Source organism: Anser anser (assembly GCF_964211835.1).
Source record: "Anser anser genome assembly, chromosome: 24".
NCBI lineage: Eukaryota > Metazoa > Chordata > Aves > Anseriformes > Anatidae > Anser > Anser anser.
The window spans coordinates 8,060,378-8,086,685 of record NC_139745.1 but is presented as its reverse complement, the minus strand read 5'-3'; the positions used below and the strand labels follow the sequence as shown (position 1 = coordinate 8,086,685).

Here is a 26,308-nt window from a genome sequence, read left to right as displayed (position 1 = left end):
CCCTAAAAACCCTAATAACACTAAAACCCAAAAAACTCTAAAACCCTAACACGCTAACCCCCAAACCCTTAAAACCCTAACTGTTACAACTCCAACCCTAAAAGCCTTAAAATCCTAACCCTAAACCCTGAAAACCCTAACCCTGAAACCCAACCCTAGTGCCCTAGCCCTGAAACCCTAAAACCAACACCTTGTTAGAAACACGCTGTAGCCGATAACATAGGCTCAGGCGAGGATCTCATTGAAGTAGCATTTTTATCCGCGATTGCAATGGCAGGCGTCCCACAAGCCACCTACTAGTTCCATAACACAGTTTATACACTTGTTATAAATGACTGAGTCCCAAATAGGATTACAATCAGAGTTTACAATTTATTAAACAAATAGAGGCAAGCAAACAGCGCTGGGTGCGCCGGGAGTCTCTGCTCCACCGGGACGCACACCCGTTACGTAAGGCATCTAATTTTTTATACTCCTAGGCTAATACATATTTATTACTACTTCTAAAAGAGGCAAGGTTATTATAATTGGTTTCCCGAATCCGACGTCCTTCCAGGTGCACCTGCTTATCAGTCTCTGTTACTTTCTCGGGGGCCGCTCGGACAGGGAGACAGGGAGGCTCATATTCTTCCTCCTTATCTAGTGGTCTCTTGGCCGGCTGTCAGAAGTTACTGCACATTCGTGCAAAGTCAGCAGTTTTTCTCCGAAGAAATCCCTTTGTTCTCTTCTCGCCTAAACCCAGGCCTCAATGTTAACCCTTCAAAACCCCTTAGTGGCACGAATTGCTGGACTATTCCTTACAATTCCTCCCTTTTTTTTTTTTTTTAATCATCAATTCGTGTCTCTCCTTCAACCTTTGTCAGTAACAATTGGATTTCATCAGTCAGTTCTCGGGGTGTCCACTTCTTAAGCATCATTATCGACACGTCACCTTTTCTCTCCACTGAAGTCATCACAAATTGGGTGCTATTTATTACTCGCCATATCAACAACGTAAAGCAAGGTATCATACAAGGTATAAACAATAATGTCACTATACCACATAAAAATAAAAACAGCATCCTTTTAACCCATGGTTCACCAGGCAACCATGAAAAGAAATCCCAATCCATACCCTTCCAAGTTTGTACTGGGACGTGGGCTAGCTTTCTAATTTCCTTTGTTATCTGCTTGACCACTTTTCCATTATCAATCTGTAGACAACAATTAGAATCGTTCAGTTTTCCACATACTCCCCCTTCTTCTGCTAGTAAATAGTCTAAGACTATTCTATGTTGGAATATAGCATTTCTCATTTGAGTGGATTGATCAGCCAAAAGATCCAAGGCTGTCGCTGTTTGATTTGTTACAACTTCGAGGATAGCTTGCAACCTAATTATTCGGTTCAAATTATAAATAGGTTCTCGGGCTCCTGATATCAACTCATTCGGGTTCCAGGTAGCTGGCCCATAATGCTGTATGATTCTTTCAGGAGGCCATTCATCCTTTCCCCATTTTTGGGCACTACCCCCGGTTAAGGAAGTATCTATAGATTGTTTCATTCTGTTCAGGTCATCATATAATCTTATTCCTAAATGATTTCCTTGTGTTTGTGACAATAAAAAGAACAAGGGTCTTATGTACCCCACATAGCATATTCCTGACCAATTTTCAGGTAGCCTCTTGTAAGCATGTTTGCCACACACCCAATAATGTCCCTTTAGGGCCCATGTCCCATTTGGAAAAGGACCATTCCATCCCTTTTTAGCCCTTGGGGCGTGATAATACAGAGTGTCCTTGTTACCGAGTGGTCCTGTTACAATGTCTGCCCCGTTCGTACTCGTATATGCGCACTTCCAAGCTCCCGCATCGGGTTTCCACTTACAGTCACAATTCAGTTCTCCTTGGTGGCCAGTTATATTATAAGCTGACCAGAAATGCTTAAAGAACACTCGCCTCCCATTCTCATTCTGCCATCTCCAGCGATAGACCCACACCACATGCTGTTCCTTAGTGGTGTTATCGCGCTGACAGCTCAAGATTTGACCATCGAATTGTCCCCCCGCTTGTGCTCTTGCCACAGTTTTACATCCGGATCCAAAAAATTATCTGTATGAGCATTTCAGCCAAGTCCCATTTCTCAGCTGAACATGTGTGGTGTTCCATTTCCCACTACGTGCTGTACAGTTTATAGGACTACATCCAGGATCGGTACAATCATATCCAGGAGACAGAGTCCAATTGCAAATGCTTTTTCCCACCGCCACTGTTCCTGTTCTGTTCAAGCAGTATACACCCCGAGCTGACGAGTGCAACTGCCATGGGCCTCCTTCCTCTTTCCAAAATTGCGTCCTATTATGAACTTCGCTCAGATTACTGACCCACCACTTGGGTTCAACTGGACCTGCTACCCAGGGCCAACTTTCAGTTCCCCCCGGTCCTCCACAAATCCAGCAGTTACTAAGGTTAAAGGCCCTAGCCACTTCCTCCCCCAAAGTGAAAAAGTTATTCCTCCATTCTTGCCCATGGTCCAATTGCCCCTGTAAAAACAATACCAGAAAGTATAGCATTTCTTATCCTTTTTCATCGTCCAATCTTGAGAGTGTGGGAAACGCCTTCAATCATGAGGTTGGGCCCGCTTTCAGAGCTTGTGTTACCATTCAGCCCTTTGGGGTGATCCAGCTCCTGGAAAAACTAATCACAATTTCATTATGGGCTTAAGAGGTTCTCATGTTTTTCTCAGGACAACCTGATCTTAGCACGGGAGAAGTCCGGTCGAGGCCCTCTCACTCGGCGGTCAATACCCATAGGGGTTGCCTCCCTCGGTAGACCATACACACCACAGTAGAGGGTCCTACCCCGGTCTTGCCTTCTCCCTTTCCTCCCTTCAGACTTGTCCTCTTTATCCAGTGCCCTTAATTCATGCAGAACCTTATTGCTGGGATATCAGTTCCTCTTTAATCTCAGTTTCAGTTCCCCAGGAGTGGACTCAACCCTCCAGGCTTCGGTAGTTATTGGTCCTTTTATTCTGGATGCGTGGGTCCAACCCCTTTCTGCTGTTCTCACAGCTGTTTCAGTAGTAAGTAAAACAAGGTACGGTCCCTCCCATCGGGGGTTCAATGATTCTTCTCTCCAGGTTTTTATTAAGACCTTGTCTGCTGGTTGTATCTTATGAATAGCAAATCCTAAAGGTGGTGTCTGAGTCATCATCCCAATTTCTCTTAGCTCCTGTAATCTCCTTCCAATGGTAATTATGTATTTCTGGATACTATGATCCTCAATTACATTGTTCCCTAGGGGCATCCCTTGAGAATAAGGCATACCATATAACATTTCGTATGATGATAATCCAGTCTCACTGTGTGGTTTAGTTCTTATGTTTAAAAGTGCCAATGGTAAGCATTTCGTCCAGGGCAGCTGTGTCTCGATCATTAACTTAGTCAAGTGTTGTTTTATTGTTTGATTCATCCTTTCTACTTTCCCTGAGCTCTGTGGGTGCCAGGGAGTGTGGTATTCCCACTGAATACCTAATGATTGACACAACAATTTTATTATTTTAGAAGTAAAGTGTGTGCCCTGATCAGAATCAATGTACTGGATTATCCCATACCTTGGTATTAAATGTTCCAATAAAATTTTTACCACTGTCTGTGCAGTAGCTCGTGCTACAGGATAAGCTTCTACCCGTTGTGTTAAATGATCTACGATTACCAATAGATATTTCATTCTCCCTACCTTGGGCAATTCAGTGAAATCAACTTGTACTTTCTCAAAAGGCCTATAAGCTGTTTTTCCCCCTCCCATAGCTGCTTGTCGAAACACTTTCTTATTTATTTTCTGACAAGTTAAACAACCCTGTGTAATTTGTTTCGCTATTTCAAAAATTCCAATGCAACCAAATTGTTTAAGGAAATGATCGCTTAATGCCTTCATACCCCAATGTGTTTGTGCATGTAAACGTTCCAGTATTTGCCTCGCATAGGCTTTTGGCAATATCTCTCGCCCATCAGGCAGTGTCCATTCTCCTTGTTCTAACTTAGCCCCTATTTTCTCCAATTTTGCTTGTTCTTCAGGGGTAAATTTCTTTTCTTCTCTTTCTCGCCTTTCTTCCTCTCGTATCACATTGATTTTAACAACCTGAGTCCTCAGGGCTGCTTCCTGGGCCTCCTTATCTGCTAGATTATTTCCTCTGATTCGATAATCCAATCCCTTTTGGTGTCCTCTTACATGTACCACTGCTATCTCCTTTGGTTCTCTTAATGCCCTTAAAATTTTTCTTATTAACTCTTGATGTATAAGATTCCTCCCTTGAGTATTAATTAGACCTCTTTCTTCCCAAATTTTTCCAAAAGTATGGACCACCCCATATGCATATTTAGAGTCTGTATATATCGTCCCACTTTTCCCTTTTAATAGTTCCAGGGCCCTACATAGGGCATACAGCTCACAAGCCTGAGCTGACCATGATGGGCTCAAAGGTCCGGATTCCACAGGTTCTAAGTTCTTATTAATTATTGCATATCCTGATTTCCTCCTCCCTTCCACTACTCGGGAGGAGCCATCTACAAACAGTGCCTCTCCTTTCTCCAACTCAGCATCCTTTAAATCTGGCCTCACTGTTGTCTGAGTCTCAATTACCTCTAAACAGTTATGTTGTACTCCCTCCTGTGGTTCTCCGAACAAAAATTGTGCTGGGCTCTGAGCAGAGGTTACCCTCAGTTCTAAGTCAGGTGAGTCAATTAGTATTGCTTCATACTTTAGGATCCGACTATCCATTAACCATTTTTCTGCTTTTTGCTGTAAGACACTTCTAACATTGTGCGGAGTATACACCTTTAAAGGAGCACTAAAGGTAATCTTCCTAACTTCTTCTACTAATAATGCTGTAGCGACCAGAGCTTGAAGACAAGCAGGCCACCCTCCACTTACTGGATCAAGCAACCTAGAGCAATACCCTACAGGTTTCTTAATCCCTGCCCAATCTTGAGTGAGAACTCCATATGCTGTTTGGTTCGATGTATTTACAAAGAGATAGAAAGGTTTTTCCAGATCTGGAAGGCTCAGTACAGGTGCCTGTATTAAAGCCCTTTTTATTTCCTCAAATTTCTGATCATCCTCTGTGAACCACTTAAGCTGGTTATTAGTTAATTTCTCATATAAGAATTTGACCTTTTCACTGTAGCCTTCAAGCCACGGTCTACAATATCCTAATAATCCCAATACTTGCCGAATTTCCTTTTTAGTTTGTGGGGGTCTTAAAGATAGAATCCCTGATATCCTGTCAGGATCTAATTTCTTTTTCCCCTTACTCAGCCAGTGCCCCAAGTATTTTACTTCCTGTTCCACAAACTGTAATTTCGATCGAGACACCTTTAATCTCCTTTCCCCTAAAAAGTTTAGCAATTTAATAGTAGCTTCTCAGGTTCCCTCTTCAGTTTCTCCTGCTATTAATAGATCATCCATATATTACAATAATTTGACCCCCCTAGGTAATGTGAAATCTTGTAAAATTTTTTCTAAAGTTTGTCCAAATAGATTTGGTGACTCTGTAAACCCCTGTGGTAGCACAGTCCATCTTAATTGTTGTTTTCGTCCCGTTTCGGGGTCCTCCCACTCGAAGGCAAAATAATCTCTGGATCTCTCAGCCAGAGGGCAGGCCCAAAATGCATCTTTCAGATCTATTACACTATACCAGCTATGTTTGGGAGATATGCGACTCAATAAAGTATAAGGATTTGCCACCACAGGGAATTTAGCGAGTGTTCGCTGATTTACAGCTCTCAGGTCTTGCACCATCCTGTATGACCCATCCGATTTTTTTACGGGGAGGATGGGTGTATTATGAGGCGACATGCACGGTTCTAAAGTTCCTTTTTCCAGAAGTCTGTCAACTACAGGTTTTAACCCCTTTCAACCCTCCATTGGTATAGGGTATTGTTTGACTCGGATTGGACGATGGGGATCCATTATTTGAATATTTATGGGGTCCATTTCTATCCTTCCAGTCTCCCCCTCCTTATACCATACTAAAGGGTTAATGACTTCATCTTTTTGTGTCAAAGTGTATAATTTAATCTGCAATTCGTCCCCTTGACTCTGAATGCTCAAATTCAATCTTAAAATCAAATCTCTCCCCAGTAAATTGTACTCCGCTTCAGGGAGCAAAAGAAAATCATTAACATAAGTTTTCTTCCCAGTTTCTACTTTTACATTTTTCAAGACAGGCACTCTAAAAGGCTCTCCTTTTGACCCTATCACTGACATATAATTGTTCCCTTCCTCTACTCCTTTTGGAAGTTTTTGAATAGTAGATTTTTCAGCTCCTGTGTCCACTAAAAACAAAACTTCCTCTTTATGGGGACCAATTAGTAGTTTCATCAAGGGCTCCGTTGATGTTGACGTCCCCAGAAGATATAGCCCCTGACACCCCTATTCTTCTTTGAATGTTTTCTCATCTTGTTCCCGCTTACGACAGTTCCTCTGAATGTGTCCCTTCTTGTTGCAATAGTAACGAGCGGGAATGGTGTATTTCTCTCGACAAGACTGCCCCCTAGGGGCTTTCTCTATTCCCGTCTCCCTCCTTTCTCCGGACAGAGTCTTACTTCTCTGACTTTCTCTTACTGCTGCTACAAAAATCTTAGCTTTTGCTTTTTGTTTTTCCTCATCTCTCCTAACATATACTTTCTGTGCTTCCCTAAGTAACTCTTCTAATCCCCTCTCTTGCCAATCTTCCAGCTTCTCTAATTTCCTCCTTATGTCCCCCCAGGATTTAGCTACAAATTGCGTTCTAAGGACTGCAGTTCCAGCCACTGTATTCGGGTCAATTCCAGAATACATTTGTAAACTTCTCCTTAATCTCTCCAACCATTCTGTTGGAGATTCGTCTTTCCCTTGTTGCTCATTAAATGCTTTATTAATGTTTTGCCCTCGGGGAACAGCTTCCCTTATTCCTTGTATGATTAATGTTCTCAAATCCCTCATATTCTGTCTTCCTTGGGGTTGTTGATGATCCCAGTGGGGATCCACGTTTGGCCATTTTTGGTCTCCTGGGGGTCCTGCCTGATTCTGTCTCTCCCACATTCTCATTCCAGCTTGCCTAATCATTCCTTTTTCCTCGACAGTAAATAAGATCCCTAAAATGGACTGTATTTCTTCCCAGGTATAAGTATTGGGACCTAGGAATTGGTCCAGTCTTTCAGCTACTCCAAGGGGGTCATCTAATAAGGCCCCCATTTCTTTCTTGAAATTCCTTACATCTGTGGTATTTAAGGGGACTGCCACAAACCCAATGCCTCCCTGATTGCCTCCCAGGGGTACCTCTCTTAAGGGATATAGAGAAGCTCCCTCAGATGTGGCAGTCCTACTTCTTGTACATGCAGCCGGGGGTCGGTCTGATTCCGGTGCTGTCGGCGGTGGAGATACCACAGCTGCCGGAGGTGGGGCCACTGCCAGAGGTGGATTGTTAGAATATAGAGGTGGTAAATTATCTAATGGCTCCCATTTATCCTCTTTTTCTTTTTCCCGTTTTTCTTCTCCTTCTTCAAACTCCTCCTCTGTTTTTAGTGTAAATACTGAGGCTGGAAAAGGACGTGAAGTCCTGATCCATAATCCTGCATAATCACTTTCCTCCTGACTAAAAGGTTCCTTTTGAGTTAACATGTAGATTTAAAGCCTGGCAAACCCAGTCTTCAAAAGATCTGAAAATAGGCCAAAAGACATGTGGTCTTAAAGGCTCCTCTGGCCATTCTATCATACAATACTGAATCATTTTTACTTTGCTTTTTGCTTTTCTGGGGCCCCTATCGTTCCAATTTCTAATCATTATCCCTAATGGACTTTCTGGTGGTATGTCTGGTAATTTGCTCCCTTTTCTCTGGTCCCGGGTCTTCGATTTAATCTGACCCATCTAGGAATTTTACTGTGGCAATTCCTACAGCCCTTGGTTGCCTTAGTGAGAGTGCCTTGCAGGGGGTTTAGGACCTATCACCCACCCACGAATCCTATAGGAATCGCTTCGGTCCTTCACCGGCCAAGGCCCTCGCGGGAGATTGGAACCGCGGTTAGAAGACCTCCACAATCGCTTCGGAACTACATTCCGGCTCAGTCACACTCTCACACACACAGGCAACCGAATCCCACCCAACCGAACGGTATACACATTAAATACTTACGACTCAGTCGTCTTCGTTCGGATCTTCGCGTGCAGAATTACGGGCAAAATATAGTGCTGCAGCTGGCAAAAGGGAGCTCATAAAAATCTAAATCTTTGCTTGCCCTTATTCAGGTTCGAGATGGCATTAGTCCCGACCTGACTCGAACAGGAGCCACCAAATGGTGGGGGCGCCCCTCCTAGATCAAGTCAGAATTCAGGAACCAAGACCATCCTGGACGAGCCCCCAATTGTTATAAATGACTGAGTCCCAAATAGGATTACAATCAGAGTTTACAATTTATTAAACAAATAGAGGCAAGCAAACAGCGCTGGGTGCGCCGGGAGTCTCTGCTCCACCGGGACGCACACCCGTTACGTAAGGCATCTAATTTTTTATACTCCTAGGCTAATACATATTTATTACTACTTCTAAAAGAGGCAAGGTTATTATAATTGGTTTCCCGAATCCGACGTCCTTCCAGGTGCACCTGCTTATCAGTCTCTGTTACTTTCTCAGGGGCCGCTCAGACAGGGAGACAGGGAGGCTCATATTCTTCCTCCTTATCTAGTGGTCTCTTGGCCGGCTGTCAGAAGTTACTGCACATTCGTGCAAAGTCAGCAGTTTTACAGAAAACCCCAGACACAGACCCCAAGCACTACAGCTAGGCCCCAAAAGCTCAAAACACATCTCAAAGCCAAAATGCAGGCCCCAAACGCTACAGAAAAGCCCCAAAACCGCAGATGCAGGCTACAGAAGTCTACAAGCAGGCCCCAACCACACCCAGATGCAGACCCAAACTGTCCACAAGCAGCTCCCAACCCCCCCCCCCCAAGAACTGGATCCCACCCCCACCCAGATGCAAGCCCCTGACCCAGGACCCCAGACACAAGCCCCAAAGGCATACAACCAGCTCCCAACTCCCCCCCCTCAAAGGGAGGCCCCAAAGCCCGCCAGAGGGAGGCCCCTAGGGTGTATGAGCAGCTCCCAACCCCCCTGGCACAGGCCCCCAACACCCACGAGAGACAGGCCCCAGAGACATACAAGCAACTCCCCACCCTCCCCAGAGGCAAGCCCCTACAGTGTACAAGCGGCTCCCAACCCCCACCAAGGCAAGCCCCTACCATGTACAAGCAGCTCCCAACCCCCCAGGCACAGGCTCCAACCCTCCCCAGACATAGGCCCCAAAGGTGTACGTGCAACTCCCAACCCCTCAGAGGCAGGCCCCAAAAAATGTACAAACAGCCCCGACCCCCTTCCAGGAACCAGGCCCCTACAGTGTACAAGCAGCTCGCAACCCCACCCAGGGCTGACACCTACAGTGCACAAGCAGGTCCCAGCCCCCCCCCCCCCCAGGCACAGGCCCCAACAGTGTACAAGCAGATCCCAACCCCCCCCAATGCAAGCTCCAAAGGTGTACAACCAGGCCCCAACCCCACCCCCCCAGACGCAGACACCTACAGTGTACAAGCAGCTCCCATCCCTCCCCCAGACGCAGGCCTCAACCCCCCCCCCAAAGCAGGCCCCTACAGTGTAAAACCAGCACCCAACCCCCCCCAGATACAAGTCCCAAAGGTGTAGAAGCAGCTCCAAACCCCTCCAATGCAGGCTCCTACAGTGTACAAGCAGCTCTGAACCACTCCCCCCCCCCCAGATGCAGGCACCAAACCCCCCCCCCAGAGGGGCACCCCAAAGGTGTACAAGCAGTTGCACACCCCCCCTAGACACTGGCCCCAACCTCCCCCCCCGCAACGCAGGCCCCAAAAGCCTAAACATATGCCAACAAAGTATTAATGCAGGTGCCAAAGGCTACAGACAGGCCCAAAAGTGCATGCCCCCAGATGCTCAAGGCTGAGACGTAACTTGGCTGTCTGAATTACTGGAAAGCAGCTTTCATTCTCAGCAAGGTGTGCGCAAGCTAGACAGGATGGGGGCTCAGGCACCTCTTCACCAGACAAACTTTTCCTGTTAAAATACCCTTCTCAGATGCCCTGCAGCATTCAAGTGACCTGCTCTGCTCCGATTCTAAAGACTAACATCACAGCCCACCTTGCCTGTGGCACCTGATAAACAGAAGAGAAAGCAACCGCAGCGCTTGGAAACCATCCCTGCACGTGCTGCTCCTTGTCACTCTCCAGCCTCATCTCAAGTCCTCAGCCATTTCTGTGGAGAGCCTGCCATGGCACCTGCAAAGCAAGACAGAGACCTTTCATAGTCACCTCGCACTACCTGGCCATTCCGCTCCAGCCCAGCTCATGACCAGCCCCCCTACTTAAGCAGCTCTTCAGAATGCAGTTTGCTCCTTTGAGCCTGTGCGAGACACCTGTGAAAGAGGAAGAAAAGCATAGGCCGAGGCAGCATCCAAAGCCGCAGCACAGCTAGGACAGTTACTCTCATCTGCTGCCTTACCTCTCTCTACCCGCTTACCTACCCCGAGGCAGATGCTTCCATCTACCCTCTTAAGCCAGCTACAACACCTCTAAAAGAGAAAAGAGGGGACACTTAGAGCAACAGCAAGAACCGCAACCCAACTATAACTGCTCCATCTGTTCATCGCTCACCTAGCCAGAGGCAGCTCTGGGTGTGACATCCCAGGTTGTACACTGCGTTTAAGCTTTAACAAATGAAAACATAGAAGATAATCGTTCAGCTGCCAGCACTAGCACCCACCCCTCAACAACACAAGTGACCCCGTTTCTATTTTTATCATACCGGAACAGCAGACAACTTGCCTTGGTACCTCAGAAGTAGACCAAGCCAGTCACCGAGCTGCCGAACGAGAGCTTGACAGTTCCAGAAGGCGCTCTTTCCTTTGATCGGTTCCTCCTAAGGTTTACCTAAGGCTGGAGAAAAAAAAAAATGTCGGGACAAAACCAAAACACACCCTACATCTGCGATCTTTCAAGATTCGACAACGGACCTTCTCCAGCACTACGTGAAGAGCTGCTTGCAAGCAGCTCAAGTCTCCACCTCCACATCTGCCAAACACCACGGAGATGACTCTGTGCCAGCTGCCCTTCAGTACGTGCCCAGAGGCACACCGGATGTCTTTGCCAAAACAGTCTGGACAATGTATTAGTACACCGACGGACTGCCACATTAGCTACCATCACTAACTGCCAGGCAGGACAGCTCTAGGCCAAACGCACACACAGGCACGCTACAAACATTACGAACAAAACACAGAACGCAAGGCACACCACCAACAAAAAAAGACTCCCAGAGGGAAGCCCTACAGTGACAGCAAGCCAGAACAGGTGCTCTGCAGCAGACCCAAGGAGAGACTCCAATGTCAAGACCTGTGACTGGAAGCAACTGCCAGAACTGGGATGATGGAGGCATAAAAAGCCTGCCTTTAAGACCAGAGACCAGAAGGATGGGGAGTGCAAACCCCTTAAGAGAAATGCTTCGGAAATGAATTCCCAAGCCAGAGCTCCTGATGAAGCCCACGTGACTTCCACAACAACGACGATGGAAACAGATGCGATCTGAAACCGAATACGATGCACAAGACCTGAAATGCATCTGCGCTTTAAGCTGCGACTGCAAGTCAAAAAGTGCTCAGATCAGCCCTACCACGATGAAACTGGCATTTAGGACCCTTGGTGTGGCTAGCAAGTTGCCCATCTAATCTGTCCAGTGGAAGAAGGCAACGAGGATATCAAGACCTGAGGAGCACGTAACATATGATGATCGTATCAGGAAACATTTGACAAAAAAAATTACACGCACAGAAAAAATGATCTCAAGCTCCCACTGCAAGACAAGAGGTGCTCAGCTTCCAATTGAGCATCAGCAGTATTCCGATGGGACCAAGTGTTCAATACCCTCAGGATGGCTTCCCCAGGGCCTACTGAGCACCAAGACCCACAGCACAGACAACACAAAACACAGACACCAAGCTGGAACTGCCCTGCCTGGCGCGTGCTCAAGCTGTACCTGACAGAATCCCCACCCCCTCTCTCTGTCTGACCATGCTCAATCCTAAAAGGCCCCATCCACTGCAATGACTTAAAAGCACAGACCCTCATAACCCTAACCCTATGGGTCCACTCACAACCCCAACCCAAACATAGCACTTGTCCCCCAACTTAGCTTGGGAATGCTGGGAGGCAGGTTCTATCATCAACAAGGAACACAAAGGCTAGCCAGGACATTGCTTCAGGCACGAGGCTCCACTTTACCTGCAGAAACAAAGTGCCATTAGGCAAAGGCACGCAGGCCAAGCATCTTCCAATGAAACACCCACCTCAGAAACAAAACAGTAGTCAACTCACCTGCTCTGCTACTGAAATCAGATAGACAACCACTACACAACTCCCCACCTCCCCCTGCCAACCACCCCCAACACGTAGTATTTGCCCCTGGACTTAATTCTCAGGGCTCAGAATCCATCCTCAATGTGGAACACAGAGGCCAACTAGGATGTTCCCAGTATCATCTTTATCACTGGAAAAGAGGACTCACCCAGAGGTGGACCAATAGACTACCAAACCAAAAACAATGCCTGTTTTCCAACTTTTCTCCACTCACCTTCCAATCCAGGCTTAGTGCTTCTGTTCGCCATGCTGAGCCAAGGTCACGTGGCTTAGACCAAGGAGAAAGAGCAGACAAACGTGACAATAATCCACAAAACAGTCCATACCCACTCCTTTTGTCCTCTACCCCAACAGCCAAGAAGCCCCAGACCCACATCCCCCCAGCCCAGTACCACCGCTCACCTAACATCCCAAAGAGATGTATCACGCTCCCTGCTCCTTTTACGCTCTGAGCTTCTCCAGCATTTCAGAAACTGGAACCGATGACATCTGGCACGACTCAGGAACGTGGCAGGAGATGTACTCTGCTGTTGCAAGGTGCTTGCAAAGCCTGCCCAACAGGCCAAAAAGACTAACATAATCCACCCACCAACTCAGGGCCCACACTGCCATCCACTCACCCTTGTGCAAGTTTCCAGCGTAGTCCGTGCCTATGACCTGGGCTACTAGAAACAAAAAGAGAAGGTCATGCCCATGATGGACACGCTAATGGCACAGCTCCTTGCAGGTCCACAAATGCCAAAAGGCCAGGAATACACAGCAGACCCGACAGGAGTCATCACAGACTTACCCTTGACAGATGAAAAAAGTGACCCTGCTCAGCCTCTTTGTAATACTGCACCTATGCAGTCAAGCCCCGTGTGGTGCATACTGAAGCTCTTTGTGAATCCTCTGGACAGTTATGCAAATGGCTTGATATATCTAGAGATTAAAATAGAACCCAAAAACAGAAGCATATATCACCATGTCCCAAAAACAAGTTAGCCAGCAACCCCTCCTAAATATCCCTCTACTACAATTTCTTTTATTTTTAATTTTTTTTTTGTTTGTTAATCCTCTATCCCTCTATTACAATTTTTTTTTTTTTTTTTTACAAAAAAAAGAGCTCCACAAATGCCAAAAAGCCATGCACACACAGCAGCCCCAGCAGCAGCAATCACAGACTTACCCTTTGATGAAAAAGGTAACTCTGATATGACCCTGCTCAGTCTCTTGGCAATACTGCGCCTGTGGTCAAGATAATCAAGCTCTTTTTAGTCCTCTGGAGAGTTACACAAGTGGTTTGATACATCTAGAGACTAAAATATAACCCCAAAACAGAAGCGTACCCCACCATCCCAAAAACGAGCGAGACGGCAACCTCTGCTAAATAGCCCTCTACCAAGTGAATTCCAAGCACTCCAGAGACTCTGACCCACCCAAAGAACCCTGCAACTGACAGAAGGAAAAACAAAGCACTTACCCCTAAGAGCAGCCCAGGCAGAATGAGCTCCCTCATGCCTTGCCTTGGGCTCATATACCACTTGGCCCCGCCCAGCACCCAAACCCAATCACCTGGGAAAGGGGAGGGGCAAAAAGCAACAAAGGAGAAAGAGCAGGATGAGCACCAGCTGTGTGGGTTTTTTTTGTAGTTTTTTTTTTTCAAATCTAGATTAGCTCAACAGCATGCAGAGTGCAGATGAGAACTGGGGTGTTCCTAGAAGCAACAATACCCATGCTTTTGCTTCAGCTTTGAACACTGAGAGAACAATACAAACAAGCAAGCAATTCAAACTATTTCAGCTGGAATTCTCTCAAACCTTTCTTTATGAATGAAGAAAAATCTAGGAACATAACAGAGTACACGCCAAAAAAACACAACAACTCAATGTAGTAACATCACTTGCACAAAAAATCACATACTTGAGATTCCGGCCCAGATTCTGCTCCGGCAGGATTCTTCCACAGGCCGCAGCCTCCGTCAGTCTCTGTCAGGTCTCCTCCACAGGCTGCAGCGTGGAACCCTGCTCCACTGTGGTACTCCATGGGCTGCAGGGGGACAGCCTGCTTCACCATGGTCCTCACCACAGGCCACAGGGGACTTCTGTTCTGGCGCCTGGAGTACCTCTCCCCCTCCTTCTTCACTGACCTTGGCGCCTGCAAGGCTGTTCCTCATTCCTCTCACTCTCCCAGCTGCTGTGTGGCGCAGCATGTTTTTTTTCCTATCTTAAATATGCTCTCACAGACGCGCAAACAACACCACTTATTGGCTCCACTCTGGTCAGCAGTAGGGCCCTTAACTAACGTGGGGCAGCTTCTAGATTCTTCTCACAGAAGCCACCCCTATAGCCCCCAGCTACCAAAACCTTGCCACGTAAACCCACTACATCCCTTCACTTCGGTTAAGGGACAATCAGGCTGACAGCACTCTCACCTTCCCTCACTGCTCCCTGACATGGGGATTTCCCTGTCCAAGACTGCACTAGGCACCTGCAGAGACAAGAGAAAAGCACACCCTGAGGCACCTCACAGCCACACTGCACTTGCTGCAATACCTCCCTCTTCCCAGCTGCTTTACCTCAGCTGCTCGTTAGCTCGATCTGAGATAAATGTGCCCGGGCAGTGCCAGCAATCACAGACTTACCCTTTACAGATGAAAGAGGTAACTCTGATACGACCCTGCTCAGTCTCTTGGTAATACTGCGCCTACATGGTCAAGCCTCTTTGTAGCGTGTAATCAAGCTCTTTTTAGTCCTCTGGAGAGTTACACAAGTGGTTTGATACATCTAGAGATTAAAACATAACCCAAAACCAGAAGTGTATCCCACCATCCCAAAAACAAGTGAGCCAGCAACCTCTGCTAAATATCCCTCTAGTAAGTGATTTCCAAGCACTTAAAATCTAGAAATCCACAGACACCAACCTGCCCAAAGAACCCTGCAACTGACTGAAGGAAAAACAAAGCACTTACCCCAAAGAGCAGCCCAGGCAGAATGAGCTCTCTAATAGCACAGCTGGGGCTCATATACCATTAGGCCCCACCCGACACCCAAACCCAATCACCTGGGAAAGCGGAGGGGCAAAGCACAGGAAGGGATAAAGAGAGCAGCAGCTGTGTTTTTTATTTGGCTTAGCTCAACAGTGTGTGGAGTGTTACTAGAAGCGACAATTCCTGTGCTTTTGCTTCAGTTCTGATTATTGAAATGACAACATGACCAAGTAGGTAACTAAAACTGTTTTTGACTGTAATTAGCTGAAACCTTTCTTTACATAGGTAGAAATAATCTAGGAGTGTAACAGATTACAAACCACAAAAATACAATTCAATGTAGTAAAATAACTCACAGGAGAAGTAACATACCTTAGTAGACTATCCAAAAAACAAAAGTCTATGCAGATGGGTCCAAAAAAGCCAACCCAATCAAGATCTGAAAAGGGTACAGACATTCTCAAAAGGAGCAGGGAAAAAATAATGGAACAGTACAAGCCGGAAAGGATGCTGAGCAGATTTAAAAGATCTGTAAGACCTCAGAAGAGACCTGAGCAGAGCACATAGGTCTTTGGAAAGTGGGGGGAGAGAGGGCAGGTTAGGCAGGGACTAGGAATACTAAGTAGAGGAGAAAATGAGTGTTGTGATCCTGAAGTGTGTACAAGCATCGTAAAGAGGGCTCCTGAGAGGACGTGGAAACAAAGGAAAAGCTGCTTACCTCTGAGAAGTCGTCCTTGATCTTTGTGCCACGGACATTTGTCTTGCATGCTCGGCACATGATTTTAGGGGTCCCCATACCTCTGAGAAGTCCTACATGGCTCCACCTGCGTTACTGATTTTTTTTGCCAGCAGGTGGTGGCAGAAAATCCTGAGAAACGGCAGACACAGCTTTCCAAACCATTTTCTCAATAATGGAAGCAGTGCGAACCACGTGGAAAACCACAAGTGCAGCAGAAAAACGCACCCCACGTCGTCTCAGGGAGGAAGTAACTGCCCTGAGCAACATGCCCTTCCCTGGGTGAACCCAACATGCCCAAGGCCTTGGGGGAAAGGCAGAAAAGGAACCCAAGACTCTTAGTATGTCTCCTGAGAATCGCAGCTTACAGTTACTCCATGTCTTCTGGTCTCACAGGATGAGGCAGAGGTATAATTAATTCCTTATCTATCTCTCTGGAAAGAGCTTTTCTCCTATCTGTGACAAAGGAGAAAAATGTTATGATCGTGGGAGTCATTATACAAAGCCACAATCAGTGAATTCACTATTACAGTTAAGATCGTTTTTAATCAAAAACACCTCGGCCGCAATGTTACCACTGCAAACACAGCGCTGCACAAAAATTCAACTCAAGATAAAGGAACAATCATTAGCTTGAGTAACAATCAAACCACCTGAGTAACAATCATTAGCTACGCCTACGCTTAAAGCCAGGACTACACTTATCTACTTAGCATTTCCCCTTATTATGACTACACGACTACCTTGGAATACAGAAAATTGTATTTTTATGTATGTCGGGGTGATTCAAAGATCATAAATCCAGTTTCTTTAAGTGATGTATTCTTTATTGACGGCGCCAGATGCACGGGGGATCTTTCCGCCTATCGTGCATCCCGAAGTGAAAAGCCGTCCCAAATTTATACATCACAGTGATTAATATTTTATTAACGCCTATACATATTCATTATCTAACACCGCCTACTCTCGCTTCTCATGCTAATCAGTTTTTTGTGTCCTGCGCCTGCGCAGATCCTCTCAGTGGTCTTGGGCAGGGGTCGTCGAGCTGTGGTCGGTGGTCTCAGAGAGGAAGGCCATAAGTCTTCCTCACAGTGTACTTTTCACCCTTGGTCAGGATTCTGCTGAATTAGCTTTCTTCCTAACCGCAAGGACTGTTTTTTCTTCGAATCTTCTGCTCATTATTTTCTTATCTTGGATTCCAATGTCTTGTTCGAGATATATTGCCCGTATGTCCTATTTTGAGATACATTGTCCGTACATCTGCTTCCTGCCCTACACCTAATGTTCTGTTCTCCTTTAATAGTTTCATTCTTAACCCTTTCTTATCTGGAATCGCCTCAGCTTCCCTAATCAATCCCCCCTTTTCTTTTCCCCATGCAAATTCTTTTGCATTGCATGCCCTTATCATTAGCAGTATCGCAGTGACATACATACAAATATTCCTACTACCAATAACATAACCAGATCAGTAAAAACTTGTTCTAACTATTGAAAGTTGGGTAACCATGAAGTTAACTTATTCCATATTTCCTCAAAGCCCCATGAAATGTTATCCTTACTAATCTTATACAGAACCTTTGTTTGTTTCTATATTTCCTCTATGTCGGTAGAGACCTTTCCGAATACAAAAATTCTTCTTCCCAGCCTCTACGATATGTATCTCTCAATACCTTGCCATGTACTTTCGTCAGGGAAGCTAATATTGCCATTCGTTGTAACAATTTCCAATTCCAAACAAGTATTACAAAAGACAATATTAAACTTATACCAACTAACATCAATAGAACAATAATTGGGTGACACAATGTGTTCAAAATCCCAGTTGCAGTTGGCGACCATCCAAAGAGTTTGTCCCACCAGCTATGATCTGTGTCTTGTTTTACTCTTTGCAAAACTCTGTTTATTTCTTTTGTATCATGGTGGACAGTGATTAAAGTCTTCTCTCCATCTTCCTGAATGCCTTTTAAAATTTTGATCAGGTCTTGGTGTTTAAGTAATTGCTTCACTAGCGTGAGGTTCATCCCAATAGGTGTGGGTAATAACTTGGGATACATTGTGTGGTTGGACTTGATCAACTGGTGGGATACCACTGGTGCTGAATATAAAAAATCACACCCGATGATTCTAACAAAGTTACAAATACAAAAGTTAGAGTGATTTTTGCTAGGTAGAGTTATGTTTTCCTCATCTACTTCTACAAAAGCACAAGCAGTCCTTAAACACACACAGCCTTGACCAATATATACAAGCACAGTCTTTTGACTAGTATTTGGATGAATTTCAAAGTGGCAAACACCTTGCTCAGTGTCAAGACAGACATCCTGAGCATCAATTGTGTTGCTCTCACAAATAAATCCTTGTTGTTCCCGGGTAACACATGATTCTAGATTCACAGACTGCCATTTCCCGTTCTTCATCCGGGCCCAGGTTCTATGCTCCGAAGGATAGAGCACTGTTTCCTCATGATTTAACCCTAGTGCAACAATGGGGTGGATAACATAAACTGTAGCATTACGTATAGTAAGCACAAAGGCAGTAGCCATGTTAATAATGGGATCATAGGTAAAATTTACCAGAGTCCACCAAGATTGGAACTTCTTTTCAAAATCATTGGCATTGTCCCAAACAATCTTTCGGACTTCAGCCGGAAAAATGCCTTCACTTCCTTCCCTAATGATCAAGGCAGCCGTTGCCTGCATCCATAACTGTACCTGTATACAACTAAGAGCTAAAGATACATTATCTTGTGCCATACTAAGTGCATCTATTATTAGTCTGTGGTCCTGGTCTTCAGCCTTTTCCCATATTGGTAACACCTTTGAAACTTGCCATTGGCTAGTTCCCAATGCCAGTAAGGATGATTGCAGGGGCTGTTTTAGCTTTGTCAAATCGCTTGTTGCTGTGGCTAGCTTATTCATTAGTATTTCTGAATCAATTCCATTTAAAACTCCTAATCCTGTTCCTAGCATTCCAGTTAAGTCTCTTTGTGTTCTGCCCCTGAGGTGTACTTGCTTTTGTGACCATATTGTCCAGCCTTCTAATGATGTCTTTAGGAAAGGAGAATAGGCTGGTTGAACTGCTGAGATGTTAATTTGTATTAGCAATTCAACATGCTTGAGAGACCATTCTGGATTAAATAACAATTGTTGTTGGCCTGTGTTCCTTACTACATACGGGCCTGTTTCATAAATTTTGGGTTCCAGCTTGACTGGGGTTTGGGCATAGGTTGTAGGGGAAGGAAGTGCTATAGGGGGTCTCACTGTCGTAGGAAGTATAGCATATATTGTAAAATTTATCATGAGGCTCTCGCCTTCCTTGATCTCGAGCTTTTGACCATTATTAGTCCAAAAACAGTTAACTGCTACAGTCTGTGTTAATATAAAATTATACCAACAATCTAATTTACCTGGGCGGATACAACCTTCTTGTTGGCCACTTTTGGAAGTCGGTTTTACTAAAATCCCCGTTGCTTTCTCGTGGGCTGTTCCATTAATCATTCGGCACCCTATTTCAATTTCGTCCCCTACAGTTCTTTGGTGTATCCACCCTTCCCCTAAATTTTGCCATTCTGATAATGCATGTAAATGATCACCATTTGTTCGCCAAATAACCACAACAGCTAACTTTCCATTAATGTTCTTATCCTCCATGGTTACGGCTTCAGACCAAGGCCACCCACCATTCTCTATCATCATAGAAGCACCTTCCAATTCTTGAATCACAATTACAACTATAAGCCACAGAAATAAAACAATTCTGTTAACTAAATTTCTGCTAACTACATTACTAAATACTCCTGACCATAGTGTCTTCATTTTGCTTGACTGAACTTTAGTTTCAGTTCACCGTCACCCAGCGTTACTTTCCAGGGGGCTTTTGGAGCTTTCTTCACTCTCGAATAATGGATCCAGGCCGTTTGCTCCTTAATCTTGATGGCGGTATGTGTTGTCAGCAGCACCTGGTATGGTCCCGTCCACTTTTCTTCCAAAGGGCGACCTGCAAATGCTTTTACATACACATAATCCCCAGGTTTAAAGGGGTGGATTGGTTGGTCCAGCCCTCTAGCCCTGGTTCCTGAGACAACTTTAGATATTTGATCCAACTGTTTTTGGAGTCCTATTAAATAATTATACAAGTATCCCGACCCCAGTTGCGTCAGGTCCTCCCCGCTGAACAAAAACTGATAGGGTCTTCCGTATAATATTTCAAAAGGGCTTAGATTTTCCTTTGTCCGTGGTTTTACTCTAATTCTAAGTAAAGCCAAAGGGAGAGACTGAGGCCATGATAAATTAGTCTCTTGCCCTATTTTGGCTATTTGTTGTTTGATTAGATGATTCATCTTTTCCACTTGTCCGCTTGCCTGTGGTCTGTAAGGGGTATGGAGTTGCCAGTCTACCCCTAAGACCTTACTTACTTCTTGAACTATTTGCGCACAAAAATGAGAGCCTCTATCCGAGGACATTGCTGCCGGAATTCCGAAACGCGGTATTATCTCATTCAGTAAAACCTTAACCACTTCTCTTGCCTTGTTGGTTCGACAGGGAAAAGCCTCCGGCCACCCGGAAAAAGTATCTGTCAAAACCAACAAGTATCGATACCCCCCTTTTCTTGGCAGTTCTGAAAAATCTATCTGCCATTGTTGTCCTGGATAGTTTCCTTTACTGATTATTCCGAACTTTACCCTATTTTCTGTATTAGGGTTATGATGCAAACAAATACTGCATTGCTGGGTTACTTGTTTTACCGTAGTATACAGATTTCTTCCCACCAAGACTCGACTCAGATTTTTATATAAGGTGTCTGCTCCCCAATGAGTCTTATTATGTTCTGCCATGACCATAGGCCATATTAAATTAGAGGGTAGTACAACCCTATTATCTTTCAGGTATACCCATCCATCACTCCTTGCTTTTCCTCCCAGGTCCCCAATTAACTTTTGATCTTCCCGTGTGTACCTAGGTTCCTGTCCTTCACCTAAAGTTTGTATTTTACCGTCTGGTATTAAAGTGAGCGCTTCTGCCTCAGCCAATCCGGCCACCCTTTTTGCTTCTTGGTCAGCCAGTCGGTTCCCTACCTCGAAGTCAGCGGTTCCTTTTTGGTGTCCCCGGCAATGTATAACAGCCACCTTCTCTGGGTGCTTTACCGCTTCCAACAACTTCAAAATCTCCTCAGCATATTTTATTTGTTTTCCTTGGGCCGTTAATAATCCTCGTTCCTTCCAGATAGCCCCATGTGCATGCACCACACCAAATGCATACTTAGAGTCTGTCCAGATATTTACTTTCTTTCCTGCTGCTAGTTCCAATGCCCGCGTAAGGGCAATTATTTCTGCTTTCTGAGCAGACGTCCCAGGGGGTAATGGTTTCGACTCAATTACCCGTTGAGTGGTCGTCACCGCATACCCTGCTTTGCGTTGTCCTTGTTTCACAAAGCTGCTTCCATCAGTATACCATGATTCGTCCGCGTCTTCCAAGGGCTCCTCCTTGAGATCTGGTCGGCTAGAATACACAGTTTCCATAGTTTCGATACAATCGTGGACCACTGGCTCGTCAGGAGCGTTACTAAGGAAAGAAGCTGGGTTCACAATGTTAGTAACCACAATTTCTACGTCATCTTGCTCCACCAGTATTGCTTGGTATTTTAAAAATCTTTGAGGGGATAACCAGTGTGCCCCTTTCTGCTCCAAGACTGCCGAGACAGTGTGTGATACCAGCACGGTTATCTTCTGTCCCATAGTGAACTTCCGAGCCTCCTGTATATTCATGATGACAGCGGCCACCGCTCGAAGGCAACCCGGCCAACCTTTACTTACTTCATCCAGTTGTTTAGAGAAGTAGGCCACAGCTCTCCTGTAGGGGCCCAGCTTCTGTGCCAGCACCCCCAGAGCCATCCCTTGTCTCTCATAGGAGTACAACCAAAAGGGTTTAGACAAGTCCGGTAGACCCAAAGCTGGTGCTCGCATTAACTCCAATTTAAGCTTCTTAAAGGCAGCCCGTGCTTCCCCCGTCCAGACCAATTTTGATTGGTTATTCTTGATGAGGTCATATAGGGGTTTTACAATTAGTCCATAATTATTAATCCATAGACGGCACCAACCTGTCATCCCTAGAAAAGTTCGTAATTCCTTAATGGTCTGTGGTTCTGGAGTACGGCAGATAGTTTCTTTCCGTTCTGTTCCTAACTCCCTTTGTCCCCCTGAAATCTCAAACCCCAAGTAAGTTACACGTGACTGAATCAGCTGAGCCTTCTGTTGAGAGACTCGATACCCATTCAAACCCAGAAAATTAAGGAGACTTATCGTCCATTGCATGCAGCTGCTTCTATTCTCAGTGGCTATCAAAAGGTCATCAACGTATTGCAGCAGAACTCCTTCGGTGTTTGGGGCCTCCCAAACCTCAAGTTCTTTTGCTAGTTGATTCCCAAAAATCGTGGGGCTGTTTTTGAATCCCTGCGGCAATACGGTCCAGGTCAATTGAGCCTTTCGTCCTGAGTCTGGATTTTCCCATTCAAAAGCAAAAAGCTTCTGACTTTCTGGGGCTAAAGTCAGGCAGAAGAAGGCATCTTTTAAATCCAGTACGGTAAACCAAACTAAATTATCTTTTAATTTAGTCAGTAATGTGTACGGGTTGGCTACCACAGGGTGTATATCTTCAGTGATCTTATTTATAGCTCTTAAATCCTGCACTAATCTATAGTTCTTCCCATCTGGCTTCTTAATTGGTAGTATGGGAGTATTATATTCAGATTCACACTCAACCAGCAGTCCATGTTTTAAAAACTTATCCACTATCCCCTTAATTCCTTTCCTGTCTTCTAATCTTAGGGGATATTGCTTAATCTTAACTGGCCTTTCCCCTGGCTTTAATCTCACCACTATCGGGGCTGCATTTTTGGCTCGCCCAGGGATGTCAGTAGCCCAGACTCCTGGGTAAACTTGGTCTAAAATCTCCGAAGGTACTTTACCGATGGGGTCTGCTTGTATCAGCGTTAAGCTTAGCGCGGTTATCAGCTTTTCTTCTCTCACCTTTAACCCCACCTTCCCTTTTTCAAAGACAATTTCCGCTTCTAATTGTTCTAGTAAATCTCGCCCCAGCAAAGACTTCGGGGATCCTGGTAAATATAAAAACCTATGTATTCCCATCTGTTTCCCTAACTTATATTTTAAAGGCCTTAGGAAAAAGGCTTTCTCGTGCTGGCCTGTAGCTCCTATCACCGTCACAAAATCCTCATCCTCTGGTATCAATTTCTGGTTTAACACAGAATAAGTCGCTCCTGTGTCAATTAAAAACTCCACTTCCTGTCCTGATTTCCCTAGCTTAATTTTAACCAGCGGATCTGCTAGGGTAGAATCCCCCGGTCCACTTCATTGGTCGGGAGATACACTAGCTACCATCAACCTGTTCTTCTCCCGTTGTTTCGGACATTCCCTTCTCCAATGACCCACTTCCCTACAATATGCACACTGATTCGGTCTCAGGGGAGGCTTTACTGACCTTCCCCTTATCCCATTCCCTCTTCCTTTTCCCCGAAAAGGTTCTTCTTGCCTCTGTAAGGCCGCAACAGTTGCCGCAGCAATAGCCCTACCCAGCCTTTGTTTCTCATTCCCTTCTCGATTCCTAAATACCCTCCATGCCTCTTCCACCAGCCTTTCTAAATCTCTCACATCCGGCTCTTTCATTTTCTGAAGCTTCCGCCTTATATCGTCCGCAGACTGACCCAAGAACAATGATACTAGCTGGACTTTACCTTCCTCAGAAGAGGGGTCTATCGTTGTAAATTTTTGCATTGCTGTCCTTAGCCGATCGAGAAATTCTGACGGGGTCTCAGTTTGCCCCTGTTTTATGGTATATAACCTAGACCAGTTTACAGACTTTGGTATCGCACTTTCCAAGGCGATCCTAATCCATTCCTGATATCTTTTTAATAACCTATAATCACCCTCATCATTATAGTCCCAGTTTGGGTCCACTCTGGGCACATATACCTCCACAGTTCCAGGTAAAACTCCTGACGTTACCTGGGTCTGTACTTGAGTTTGTGCATTCTTAATTACCAGTTGCTTTTCCGTTTCCGATAATGCTGCCAGCATTATCTCTATATCTTTCCAATTGGGATCTAAATTCTTTACAATCAGCTCAAACCTCCGGGCCACTGATTCTGGATCATCCCGGTATCCTTTCACAGCTTCCTTCCATGAATCTAACTCAGCAGTTGTGAAAGGTACTTTTATCCGAGCTGGTCCGTTAGCCCCCATAGCCTGTCGTAACGGGGCTTGAATAATGGGCCCGACCTTACTTCGGGTTCGAGCCGTGATCGGAGTAAAGTCTCCATTCCCCCAACTCTCATTTTTCTTATCTATTCTGCCGTTTCCTGAGCTCGCCCCCACGCCTCGTTCTATTATCTGGGGCGGGAGGACATAATCCTCCATTCTCTCCTCTGACTCATTCAATTTCAAACATCTCTGCCCGATACTGCACGCCGAAAAACATCTTTTCATTTTTCCTGCCCCTTCCTTCTTCATATCCTTTTCTATTGCCAGGATCAAAGGATCCTGTGGGGCTAAGTTAATTCCACACTCCTTCTGCCATTACGGGTGGTTTCTCAAAGTGAAAAACATATCTGCGTATGACACCTCATCCCACTTTCCTTCTCTCCTTAGAAACAACATTAACTGTAGTAAAGTATTATAATTTAAGGTTCCATTCAGTGGCCATTTTTCCTCACAATCCAACTTATAAAGTGGCCACCATTGATTACAATATTTTATCAACGTTTTCTTATTTTCAGTTCCACCGGGGGATCCCCCTATATTTTTCCAATGACTCAAGATACATCCCAACGGGCTTTTCTTCGGAATCCCACTACTCTGCTGCCCCCCCATGTTACAGTTCAGAATGTTTCTTGTTACACAATACAAGCCGGCAGCTTTCCACAATAACACCAAGATCCTAGTAACGTTATAAAGAGTACAATCAGAATCCCAAAGACAATAGCCAAGGTCAAGTTCCACATTTAAACACAACGTAATACCAACCTCGCATGCAAAGGTTATTTGTTTCCCAACAGCAACTGAGTGCTTTCCAAAAAACCAAATGCCGTCCTGCAGAAAACTTTTACTTTCCGACTTACAGACGACCCCAATTGACCGGTCAACCAAATAAACCAAAATAAAGAATATAATCACTTACAATGATGGGGTCCGTGTCTGCCTCCGCAGTGATCCGTTGAGTCGAGGAGTCCCTCCGGGAAATCCCGGGGGTACCCTAGGGAGTCCTGTTCCCAGCGGGTCCTGCGGTCCGACAGAGAAGAAGTCCCATCTGGGGTGCCAGATTGATTCAAAGATCATAAATCCAATTTCTTTAAGTGATTTATTCTTTATTGACGGCGCCGGATGCACGGGGGATCTTTCCGCCTATCGTGCATCCCGAAGTGAAAAGCCGTCCCAAATTTATACATCACAGTGATTAATATTTTATTAACGCCTATACATATTCATTATCTAACACCACCTACTCTCGCTTCTCATGCTAATCAGTTTTTTGTGTCCTGCGCCTGCGCAGATCCTCTCAGTGGTCTTGGGCAGGGGTCGTCGAGCTGTGGTCGGTGGTCTCAGAGAGGAAGGCCATAAGTCTTCCTCACAGTGTACTTTTCACCCTTGGTCAGGATTCTGCTGAATTAGCTTTCTTCCTAACCACGAGGACTGTTTTTTCTTCGAATCTTCTGCTCATTATTTTCTTATCTTGGATTCCAATGTCTTGTTCGAGATATATTGCCCGTATGTCCTATTTTGAGATACATTGTCCGTACATCTGCTTCCTGCCCTACACCTAATGTTCTGTTCTCCTTTAATAGTTTCATTCTTAACCCTTTCTTATCTGGAATCGCCTCAGCTTCCCTAATCAGGGGAAAGACTGGCCGCACACCCCGGGGCCCACGTGGCCTCCCGGCACAGCAGAACTACAGCTCCCAGCATGCCTTGGAACAGAGCAGTCCATCCAACCCAGAGGGGAGTCGGCCAAGCACACACAACCACCCCCCCACCCGCCGCTCCAAACCCAAAAATTCAGACCATGTGACTAAGTGCACAGTCCAAATGCTTCTTAAACTCTGACAGGCATGGTGCAGTGACTACTTCCCAGGGGAGACCGTTCCAGTG

At 45.4% G+C, this 26,308-nt stretch overlaps 1 protein-coding gene across 50 annotated transcripts; it reads right to left on the bottom strand.

The window, feature by feature from the left end:
* Window positions 1-349: 349 nt before the first annotated feature.
* LOC310886074 (uncharacterized protein) lies at window positions 350-26,076 on the bottom strand. 50 transcript variants are annotated; one of them, XR_014575142.1, is made up of 14 exons: window positions 16,896-26,076; window positions 14,351-16,608; window positions 13,617-13,675; window positions 13,239-13,369; window positions 13,069-13,113; window positions 12,851-12,998; window positions 12,663-12,716; window positions 10,862-12,313; window positions 10,691-10,743; window positions 10,557-10,608; window positions 10,402-10,452; window positions 10,179-10,315; window positions 9,993-10,094; window positions 350-8,728 (listed from the first exon to the last, which is right to left on the bottom strand). XR_014575142.1 is itself a non-coding variant. In XM_083810146.1 (12 exons), the coding sequence occupies exon 1, from the start codon at window positions 24,671-24,673 to the stop codon at window positions 23,516-23,518; it is 1,158 nt and encodes a 385-aa protein (XP_083666272.1). In that variant the 5' UTR covers window positions 24,674-26,076; the 3' UTR covers window positions 350-8,728; window positions 9,993-10,094; window positions 10,179-10,608; window positions 10,691-10,743; window positions 10,862-12,313; window positions 12,663-12,716; window positions 12,851-12,998; window positions 13,069-13,113; window positions 13,239-13,369; window positions 13,617-13,675; window positions 14,351-16,608; window positions 16,896-23,515. The 50 variants fall into 50 exon arrangements, 1 of the variants encoding a protein (XP_083666272.1); XR_014575146.1 differs by having other exon boundaries at window positions 10,561-10,608; XR_014575125.1 differs by having other exon boundaries at window positions 10,179-10,608; window positions 14,351-14,476; window positions 14,862-14,917; window positions 15,072-16,608; window positions 16,896-26,075.
* Between the last annotated feature and the right edge of the window lie 232 nt (window positions 26,077-26,308).

Excerpts from the sequence above, each read along its gene's own strand:
- LOC310886074 (XM_083810146.1), bottom strand. The coding sequence starts at position 24,673 with ATGAAGAAGGAAGGGGCAGGAAAAATGAAAAGATGTTTTTCGGCGTGC.